The sequence below is a fragment of the Mauremys reevesii genome, linkage group 3, assembly GCF_016161935.1.
Source record: "Mauremys reevesii isolate NIE-2019 linkage group 3, ASM1616193v1, whole genome shotgun sequence".
NCBI lineage: Eukaryota > Metazoa > Chordata > Testudines > Geoemydidae > Mauremys > Mauremys reevesii.
The window spans coordinates 203,160,298-203,170,647 of NC_052625.1; the positions used below are offsets into that span (position 1 = coordinate 203,160,298).

At 52.7% G+C, this 10,350-nt stretch overlaps 1 protein-coding gene across 1 annotated transcript; it reads right to left on the reverse strand.

Annotated features, from left to right (window-relative positions):
- Positions 1 to 735: 735 nt before the first annotated feature.
- POMC (proopiomelanocortin) lies at positions 736 to 7,138 on the reverse strand. The gene is made up of 2 exons (XM_039531143.1): positions 6,791 to 7,138; positions 736 to 1,386 (listed from the first exon to the last, which is right to left on the reverse strand). Exons 1-2 carry the CDS (start codon positions 6,920 to 6,922, stop codon positions 736 to 738), a joined length of 783 nt encoding a protein of 260 aa, XP_039387077.1. The 5' UTR covers positions 6,923 to 7,138.
- Between the last annotated feature and the right edge of the window lie 3,212 nt (positions 7,139 to 10,350).

The window sequence follows — 10,350 nt, forward strand, 5'->3', positions numbered from 1 at the left end:
GTCCTCTGGGATCTCTCCCACCCTCCACGAGTTCTCAGGAGATCATGATTGAGGTGCACTGGCAGAGCTGGGAGTGGGAAACCCAGGACTAGAACATCAAAGGATTTGTTGCAAGTCTGGACTGATGTTTGTGAGATGTGCTGGAAATTAGCACAGTGCCTGCCCACTCTGTCCCCATTCACTGTTCTTACGTTGCGAAGGATTTAATACATTAACTAGTCCTGTCTATTGGCTTCCGAGTGTTGACTTTCAGGCTGTAGCTTGTCTCATCTACTTGAAACGCACGCGAACCTTTGCCAACGAAAGCAGCTCATGCCAGACAGAGCCAGAGACACTGCAGAGACCTACTTAGCTTGCAAAACTGTATTATTATTTGAATCCATCATTTACAGTATTGTACAGCTTGTTTCAAATATGAAAATAATCTGGCAGGGCAAAACTAGATATGCACTCATCAAAGCATCTCTTTCCTCATATGTACAGTACAGATGTTTTTATTTCAGTGGATTGATTTTTAATCTGTGCACATTCAAAGTCAGAATAAGAACATGAAATCATTTCCTAATAGCAAACTGCTTAATAATAATAATAATTAATAATTAATAACAACATAATAAGTGATCATTGTAACTGTATCTAAGTGAAACACATGCCAGTGGGATCTTGAAGCTAACTTGGATCTCCTGGGGGATCTGTTTGCAAGTTACATCCCCACCCTCCACTCCCTCCCTCACCTTACTGGCCTTTCTTATAGGCATTTTTTATGATGGCATTCTTAAAAAGAGTCATTAAAGGAGTCTGGCTGTTCTCCGATGTCATGAAGCCCCCGTATCGCTTGTCTTTGGGTGGGGTGTTCCATCGGAAATGGTGCATCTTGTAGGACCCTCCATCTTTTTTCTCTTCCTCCTCTGAGACCATCTCTTCCTCGCTCTCTGGGCTTTCCAGAGACTCGAACTCGGGGTAGTCCAGGTCCTTAGAGAGGTCTCTTCTGAACTCCAGTGGATAGCTCTCGGCGGACTCCTCTTCCACCCCATTGGGATAGACCTTGATGGGTCTCCTCTTCCTGCCTACTGGCTTCCCCCATCGGAAATGCTCCATTGAGTAGGATCGTTTGCTGTCTTGCCTTTCGAGGGCAGCTCCTTCTTCTTCGTTGTCTCCTCTTTGAGCTGGGGAAGCATCAGGGAAGAAGCCAAAGAGGAGATTGCTGGGGATCTCTTCTCGCTTGTGGCCAGCGACGCTGCTGCTGTTCTTCCTGCCGAACTTGTTCCAGCGGAAGTGGCTCATGACGTATTTCCGGATGTTCTCAGACAGAGGCTGCAGGTGGCCATTACCTGGGTACACAGGTGACTCTGCAGACAGGTCCAGCTTGCAGGCTTTGATGCACTCCTGGGTGAGGAGAAAGGAAATGCTTCAAGTAGACACACATTTGCGATGTGGGGCTCATGTCATATAATGTCCAGGCATGGAGGTGACCTATGGGCCTTTCTATTTCTCTCTGTGAGTAACAGTACCTAGAAGTGTTCTCAGTGTCGGCACAGCTCTGTTTATTAATGGCACTAATACTCTGCAAGCCCCTCTCAGGGTCTAAAACGCTCTACAGAAAGTGAGCCGGGTCCTAAGCTGGTGTGGAATTGCTATTGCTCTGCTGAAACCAAGGGACCCATGCTGATTTACGCCAGCTGAGGATCTGGCCATTCAGTCTCCCCTTGGGAGGCAGGTGTGTACTTTTATTTTCATTTTACAGAAGGGGAAACTGGGGCACAGAGAGGGGCGGTGACTTGCCCACGATCACACAGGGAGTCATTAGAAGAGCTGGGCATAGAAGCCACATCTCTTAACTCCCAGTCTGAGGTGCTAACTGCCCGGCCATGCTTTGCGTGGTATAAAGTAGACCCCTGAAGGGGAGAGAGCTGGGCGGCTTGCTCGCATTTGGCCAAGGAAAGAAACTCGCAAGCCCGCTCCTCTTTCCTTGACTCTGCTTGTTTGCTCCATCACTTGCAACCAAGCCCTCCCCAGAGGCCAGAGCATCTTATAACCATTGTGCCACTTCCTGTGGCAGGGGAACCCTTGCAAAGGGTTAGCTGAGGTGGAGCTGGGGCTAAGGAGCATGTGGTCTTAAATAGGCTGCTGCAGCATCCTTCCTGCAGCTGGCTGTACTAGAAGATCCAGGGCTAATAGGACCTCCTATCAGTTAGGACCCAGTGTCTGTCCTGAGTCACGTGTGCACAATTCCCACTGCTGGCAACAGGCGCTGTGCATGTGGGAGGGTTGGGGTTGGCCCCGTGGTTCTGTTAAGTAAAGATTGATTCAGATTTTAACTATAAACTGTTGCCTTCAGGAGTTCATAACCCAGCTCCCACGGTAGCACGGGACACTGAAGCTCTCAAACACTGATGGAAATGTCCAACCCAGCCATGGTATTCCCTAGTTTCATCACTTGTAACAGGGTGTGCCGGATCAGGAGCTTTCTGCACCCTGTCACTCTAATACCCACCAGGCTATATTAACTGGGGCCTAACTGGAAGGCAGGTCGTTGATAGAGGGTGTCCATTAACTGAGAAGAGCTACAGCTGAAGGGCTAATTGAAGGGAAAGCAACCCCAGCGGGTGCGATTATATAGACTGACAGGAAGGAAGTGCTGGAGAGGAGGGAGCCTGGAGGAAGATGGAGGTAGGCCGAACGGGCTGCTGCTGGTACTGTATCCTTCCCTGGAAGCACGTGGGGATACTGGCTGTGGACTGTAAAGATGTAAATAAGGCTGTGGCCTGCTGGCAGAGTACAATGAAACATGGCGGTGGTGCAGGAGACCTGGAGCGCTTGTAGTCTGTGATTAAAACCTGACAGGACTCTCAGGGGGTGACCCTGTGACACTTTGGCAGGTTGCCTGGCATCAGTGTCCCGCGTCTGTGTGGGAAGCCAAAAAGGGAGCCGGCGCGAGGGTGGGTGTTCGGGGGGAAATGGAAGAACAACGACAGGAACTGCCACGGTCCATGCAGCTCCTTCAACGATCCCAGCAAGCTGAGCAGCAGTCCAGGAGGGTGTGGCCGGCAGAGCAACAGGCAGCTCTGCAGGAATTTATTACGGAGCAGACGGCACCACAGCATCAGATGCTGCAGTGCCTGAGAGTCCTGTGACCAGGGGGAAAACAGAGCCCAGGGAATCGGACTGTGAAAAATGGCTCTGGCAGACGGCCCAGGGGCCTTTCTCTGAACTGTTGAGCTGGAGGTTATGGCTGGGATAAGGCATCGTGGGCTTTGCGAGTGGCTTCTTCCCGGCCAGGCAAAGTACAAGCAACCCACAAGCCCCGACGCGAAGAACACTCCAGGGACTATGATACAGTAAGGCAGCATCACTGATAGGCTAGGTCTGTTGTGGGAGGGATACTGGCAGAGATTTAGGGCTGCGAATTGGAGCTTCCACACAGACTGGCTTACTAGGCTGCAAGGCTGAGGCTGGAATGCCAGGGGCTGGAGGAAAGGCTGGAGATGGTGGTTTTAGAGCAGTTTTTGCAGTCTTCCCAAGGTGGCAGGTGTCTGCATGTGCTGGCACTGACCCTTGACTTTGGCCAGTGCAGTGACGCTCGCCGAAGAGTTCTTAGAGGCCGATGTACCAGGAGAACAGTCTGTCCCCTGAGGGGACAGGAGATGGGGAAGGAGACTGTTGTTGCCCAGGCAGGAAAAGGGAGAGAAAAGAGGCAGGAAGAGTCTAAGGGGTCCTCCTCCTCCGCTAGCAGGAGAGGTAGTTTGTTACTGATGCGGGCACTCAGGACATATAAAGAGACTGTCGGCCTATGGACTGCAGGTTGGCAGAATTCTGCGGGTGGACTGGGGTGCCCAGAGGAAAACGAGTGTCTACCCGTAGGGTCAAAGTCATCAGGAAGTGGGTGAAGGGGTTAATGGATTCGGCAGCCAGAGTTTTCGCTTGTCCAGGTAGATCTGGTGAAACCCCATTGGATGCTGCCTGGGAGGGGATTGAAACTGGAATGCATAAGTGAGGAAAGGAAACACTGCCCCTTAGCGAAAATCACCGTCGAGGTCAAGGGAAGGTTTAAATAGAAACAGGTGGGGATGGTGAAGGTTCGTTTTGGGAACTGACTGGAAACCCTTCATTTTGATGGAAGGAGGAAGCTCCTGGAGACCATAGACTTGGTTATGGGGTGTGAAACAGGAGACCGAAGAAGGGGCTGATCGAAAAGCAAAGAGAAGAACCTAGCTAGGAAGATACAAGCCGGGAAGGTCGGCAAGAGGAAAAAGAGTCTGGAGCAGAGAGAGAGCTGGTTAGAGAAGGAAGAGGAAATGGAGGTGAGCAGAGGCTGGTGACCGAGACCTGTACGGGTTTAGCTGTTGGAGAAGGGATCCCCCAGGCAGCCCCAGGATCAGACCACAGGAGAAAGAGCCTTTGGCCAAACAGGGGCCAGAACAAAGTGTCGTGGAGGGTGAAAGGAGAACCGAACCGGTGGAGCCACGGCAGAGTACAGAGGAAGGTCAGCCCGTGGTGTGAGGCTGGAGGGGCGGAGACGGCCTCCGCCCACAGATTGTTCTTTCTGGGGCTGGAAAGCAGACAAGACCTTCCAGGGGCTGGAAAGAGCTCAGCCCAAGAGACAATAGAGCATCGGGGAAAAGAGAGGGAGGTGTGTTGAATCAGTAGCTAACTGCAGGCCCTGTCGCTCTAATACCCACCAGGATATATTAACTGGGGCCTAGCAGGTGGGATTATGTAGCGGGACAAGAAGAAAGTGCAGGAGCAGCGGGCGCCTGAAGGAAGACAGTGGTAGGCAGGACAGACGGCTGCTAGGACTGCTCCCGTCCCTGGACGCACGTGGGAAGCTGGCTGTGGACTGTAGATATGTGTTAATAATGCTATAGGCTGGGGCCTGCTGGAAGAATGCAACCAAACATGGTGGTGGTGAAGGAGACCTGGGGTGGTTGTGGTCTGTGATTAAGGCCCGAAAGGGGGACAGCACCACAGCCAGCAGCTAGTGCAAAAATGATATTTGTTAACGAGAGGTCAAATCCCAACATCCTCGCTCAGGTCGTTGACTGCAGCCCACCGTATCCTGCGCCTACTGAGCTGAGTGGGAGCTGTGACGGCTCAGCAGCTCTGTGCGTCAGGCAGTGTGTACTCAGGTGCCTAACTAAAGCAGACGTAGGTACCTAGCTTTTGGCACCCTGGTGTGACAGTGCTGGTGTAAATGACTAGCCCAAGGCCAAAGAGGGGAGTCAGTACCAGAGCTGGGGTTAACCCCCCTCCCAGCTTCCTAGCCCACGCTGCCACTAGATGTGGGTCCAGCCCCTTTCTTACCAGCTTTTGGCAAAGGGACAAATCTTCAAATGGCTGAGGTTGTAACCGGAGAAGTGTCCACTTCACCTGCTCAATAGACATCTCCTTGCACGTCTAGTGCCAGGAAACTCTCCCTTCCTCCATGGGGAGTGGGGGAGAAATGAAATCCTGCCCTTCCAGCAGATGGAGTCAGTCTCTTCCATCTCTAGCTCCGATGTGAGCACTCAGTTACCAATGAGCCATCTGCAGCTTAGGAACCTAAAAGCTAGCTAGTGAGGGAGAGCGCCTAACCTGGTGGTAGGCAGACGGCGAAGCCTTTTTTGTCGCCCTGTATGTGCAATGCAGAATGCAGGAGAGCAGGCAGGGAGTGGAAAACTCCCCTGCAATCTTTGCAAACCCCCTCACTGCAGGACATGCCCACGTGTTATTCCGATTGCTGTGACAGGGCCAGCTCCTCTCAGCTGCTGGGAATCTGCATTGCTCGAGTGCCTTCCCTGGCGCGATGCCCCAGGGCTGCCCAGAGGGGGGGGGCAAGCGGGGCAATTTGCCCCAGGTCCTGGGCCCTGCAGGGGTCCTTCACTCGCTCCAGGGGCCCTGGAAAACTCTCACGGGGCTGAGGCCCCTGGAGCTTCTTCCGCTCCGGGTCTTCGGCGGCGGGGGGTCCTTCTGCCCTGGGGCGGAAGGACCCCCCGCCGCCGAATTACCGCCGAAGTGGGACCCGCCGCCAAAGTCCCGGGTCTTCGGCGGTAATTCGATGGCAGGGGGCCCTCGCTGTGGGTCTTCGGGGCACTTCGGTGGCGGGTCCCGGAGCGGAAGGACCCCCTGCCGCTGAAGACCCCAGGCCCCCTGAATCCTCTGGGCGGCCCTGCTATGCCCACTTACACTAGCCAGCGATCTGGCTTAAAGGATAGATGGCCATATTGCTCTGAGCAGCCGTGCAGCAGTTCTATGGCATACAGAGGGCCACGGCCACCTCAGAGCGACAGCAGGGACTCTCCCTATGTCCTCCCACAGCCCGCATCACTGCAGCCACCAAGAACTTTACAAGCTTTCATGACTCTGCATCCCCAGCACCTCTGCAGGGTAAGGGAACAGAATCACCCGCATTTTACTGCTGCGCGACTGAAGCCCACGGCGATGAAGTGAACCGCCCAAGGTCTGCGACCAACCTGGGAATCTCCCAACTCCCAGTCCTGCACCTTCGCTCAAAACGCTCCTTCCTGTGCGGTGGGGGAGCTGTTTTACCAGGGCTTTCCCAGAGCTGATTTCTGATTTGCTTCCAGAAAGAGATGCCAAGGAGTGGTTTGGTTTTTTAATGTATTTAATTGTGAGCGTGGCTCAGACGTTAGCAATGGGAAATATCTATTGTGCCTCCATCTACCTGGTTTAGTGCAGGACACGGCATCTTGTTCCTCTGCCACTCTCTCCCCAGAACCCAAGTCCCATTTCAGAGGCCTGACTGAGTCCCTCCCTCACGTTCCCCCTGAGAGGCCGGGGCCGAGCCACTCACCACAAGGCCAGCTTCCGTGCTGAGCTCCCGACACCTGCTGCTCTGCCAGCACTGGCTGTTCACGCCGCCGGCCGCGTGAAAGAGCAGCACGCCCACGATCGCCAACAGGCCGCTCCGGATGGGTTTCAGCATCTTTGGGATGGAGCTCGGAGTCCTGAGGAAACAGAACAGGTCGGGGTGATGCCAAGTGTAATCACTGCGACGCTTGTCGGCCACGCTGGCAGCTGTTAGCCGGCACCTCGACAGCAAGGCGAGTCCATCACGGATGCACAAGACGGACAGAAAGAGGGTTACGCACAAGGAGCTCACCAAACAGGTCCATTCAAATGTCGCTCCTGCACCGGGTTTGAGGAGGGTGTCCTGAGAAGATGTTAGTATCTGTTAGACCAGGGCCCAACTGCCAAATGAAAGCCACCAGACTGAGGGGATGGAGGCTTTCAGAATTTGAACCTGGGCCTGGGTCTGAATTTCAAAGTTTGGCTCCTGTCTCTCTCTGCTCCACCTAGGCAAAATCACAAACGTGACCCTCAACGTCTGGGGGAGGGGCTGGCATTTAAACCCAGGACTGGAGTCAAATTCCAAAAATGGCTTCTCTCTTTCTCTCTCTCTCTAATGCAGTGGTCCCCAAACTTTTTAACTCATGCTCCCTTTTACCACTGTCTGCGGCCCCCTCTTGGAGCCGGGAGTGGGGCTGCAGCTGGGGGCGGGGCCAGGAGTGGAGCTGGATGGTGCTTCTTCCCTGCCTCCCGTGGGGGCTGGCCCAGGCCCCAGCCATGCCCCCCGAAGGTCTTCCAGGCCCCCTGAGGGTGGGGGCGTGCACCTCACAGTTTGGAGACCTCTGCTCTAATCAGTCCAATTGCCGATCTGAATATCAGCCCACTTTGGAAGGATGGGAGTTGGGTTTCCAGCCCTGCTTAGGGCCGCAGAAGGATGCTGGAGCTGAGTCCGAGCCCTGCCCAGCCAGCAGGAGCACATGGGATGCGCCCACATGCCACAATGTCATGCATGGCATAAATACCGGGCTGGATGGGCAGTGAGCCCCAGCACAGCTCTCGGGTACGGCAGGCGCTCACAGCAGCTGAGTTCCAGCTCAGCAGACAGGGATCCCATCCTGATGCCCTGCTGGGAGGGATGCTATTCTGAATAGTATCCCTGAAACACTGGAGGTTTACACGTCACGAGTCATTGCTCAGACTTACTACAGGCAGCGTCTGTTTGTAATAGAATGTTTTGATTGGGCGGGGATGTAGGTAATGTAAAAAGCCCTGGTTCCATCCATGGAATTTTTAAATGTGCCTTTCAATACATTTCCCCCCGCCCTGTTCCCTTTATCTCTTAAATTATGTAAAAAAAATTGGGGTGCAATAATGTATTCCGTTGGCGTTTACTGGTTCCACTGCCTCTGGGGCTTGGATCCGTTACAAAGTGGGCTGGGTCCTTCGCTGGGGTAAATTACCACTGCCTCACTGAAGCCGTGTTCTGTTGTACAAATACCCCGGGCATGGGTGTGGGTGTGGAATTCAATAGAGAGATGCCTGTTGACACCAGCTGAAGATCTGGCCCTGTATTTGTAGATAGTATCCATCTTAAGGGAGGTCAATCACAGACACCGGGTCTGGAGAAACTTCCCTTCTGCAGAGAGCAGCTTTTAGAGGGAGGTGTAATGAGTTTAGCTCGTCCTCTGTGCTCTGGGGCAGATTGCCTTAGTTTGGTGAAAGATGCAGTTCCCCTCCTGTCATTTCTGCAGAACCATTGTAGCTAAATGAGAAGCAGGCTGCATTCGAAGTTAATCAACATAATTACCACCTACTGCCCCGGCTTTGCTTTTGTGCAGGAATTTTGCAATGTATATTCTTAAAGGAAAGCAGTTCTTTCACCCTGCAGTGCAGGCAGCATATTAAAGGGTTAGCACCATCCATTGTGATTCCAGTATCTTTACCAATGGTCATGGTGTAGGAAGCAGAGAGAACACAACTTGGGTTTCGGATGCCCTGGAAGTGCCAGCCAGTAGGAAAATCTTGGGATGTGAAAGTTACAGAGGATATATATGGAGCCAAACTCAGATTTCTTGCCCTAAGAAGCACTTGAAGTGCATAGGAAATAACTCCCCTTCTCTGCATCTGGGGTTCTCGCTTTGTTGTATGACACCAAGGTAAAGCTTTTACTTGAACGTGATTGCTGAAGTAATTAGCCGCGCTCGCTGGGCCTGTTTCTAATACTTTCATCTGAGAAACTAAAGCGTGTTGCAGATACTAATGCAGGGCTAGGCAACCTATGGCACTCATGCCAAAGACAACACACAAGCTGCTTTTCAGTGGCACTCACACTGCCCGGGTCCTGGCCACTGGTCCAGGGGGCTCTGCATTTTAATTTACTTTTCAATGAAGCTTCTTAGACATTTTAAAAACCTTATTTACTTTACATACAATAATAGTTTAGTTATATATTATAGACTTATAGAAAGAGACCTTCTAAAAACTGTTAAATGTATGACTGGCACGCAAAACCTTAAATCAGAGTGAATAAATGAAGACTCGGCACAGCACTTCTGAAAGGTTGCCGACCCCTGCCTTACACCATGAGTGGTCTCATTGAAGTGAATGGACTAAAGTTCTATTTCATGTGAGTGAGGCAGGTCTGCACAAGGACCTTTTACCAACCCAGTATACCAGCAAAGCTCTCCTAGAATGGATGCAGCGAGAGCAGCAAGCTGTGCTTTGTGCTGGTAGAGTAAAGCCACCTCTGTGACTGAAACATGCCCTGACACCCGCCTGTGTGAGTGACAGAGCTTTCTTGCTGGTACCGCTGTGTCTATGCTACCAGTTTGTGTCAGCACAGCTCTGTCAATCAGGGATCAGACATCGTCATACCCCTGTCCGACATGGGCTATGCCTACCCTACAATCTTAAGTCAACCTATGTTAGGTCAGCTTACAGCCACTGCATTAATTACTGCGGTGGCTGATGTCCACATTACCGTCCTTCTGTCAGTGGTGCACATCCTCACCAGGAGTGCTTCTACCAACTGAAAAGGAGCAGTGTGGGGGACTGAGCCCAGCTGCCCCCTGGGACTTCTCACCTCCCCGCCAGGAGTAGGGGAAAGCCGCCTGGGGCGTCTCACCTCGGTGGGGAGATCCACGCCCGGAGTCTGGCTGGCTGCTGTGCTCCCAGTGGGGAACAGGGAGTTGGGACCGCAGGGGGGTAGCAGGGAGTGGGGAGCCTGGGCAGCAGCCCAAGCTGGGAGCCCAGTTGGGAGCGGAGACCTGGCAGCAGCCTGGCTGGGGAGCTGAGCTGTGAAACTGCCGAGAATGGCAGCCAACAGCTGATATAAGGAACCCAGTGTCTATACAGACACTGCATCACCCTAACTACACCAACATAAGCCCTAGGTCTCTCGTCGAGGTGGTTTTATTATGTCAGTATAGCAGGGGCATTACATCAGCAGGAGGAGCATTTCAGCGAGTACATCTCCAGTTTTGTGGACAAAAGCTGACTTCTGTCGATAAAATTGTGTAGTGTAGACAAGGCCATAGTTATGCTGGCAGAAGTCTGTAGTGTAGA

Excerpts from the sequence above, each read along its gene's own strand:
- POMC (XM_039531143.1), bottom strand. The coding sequence starts at position 6,922 with ATGCTGAAACCCATCCGGAGCGGCCTGTTGGCGATCGTGGGCGTGCTG. Across the intron at positions 1,387-6,790 it reads GCACGGAAGCTGGCCTTGTG|GAGTGCATCAAAGCCTGCAA; the intron begins GTGAGTGGCTCG and ends CTCCTCACCCAG.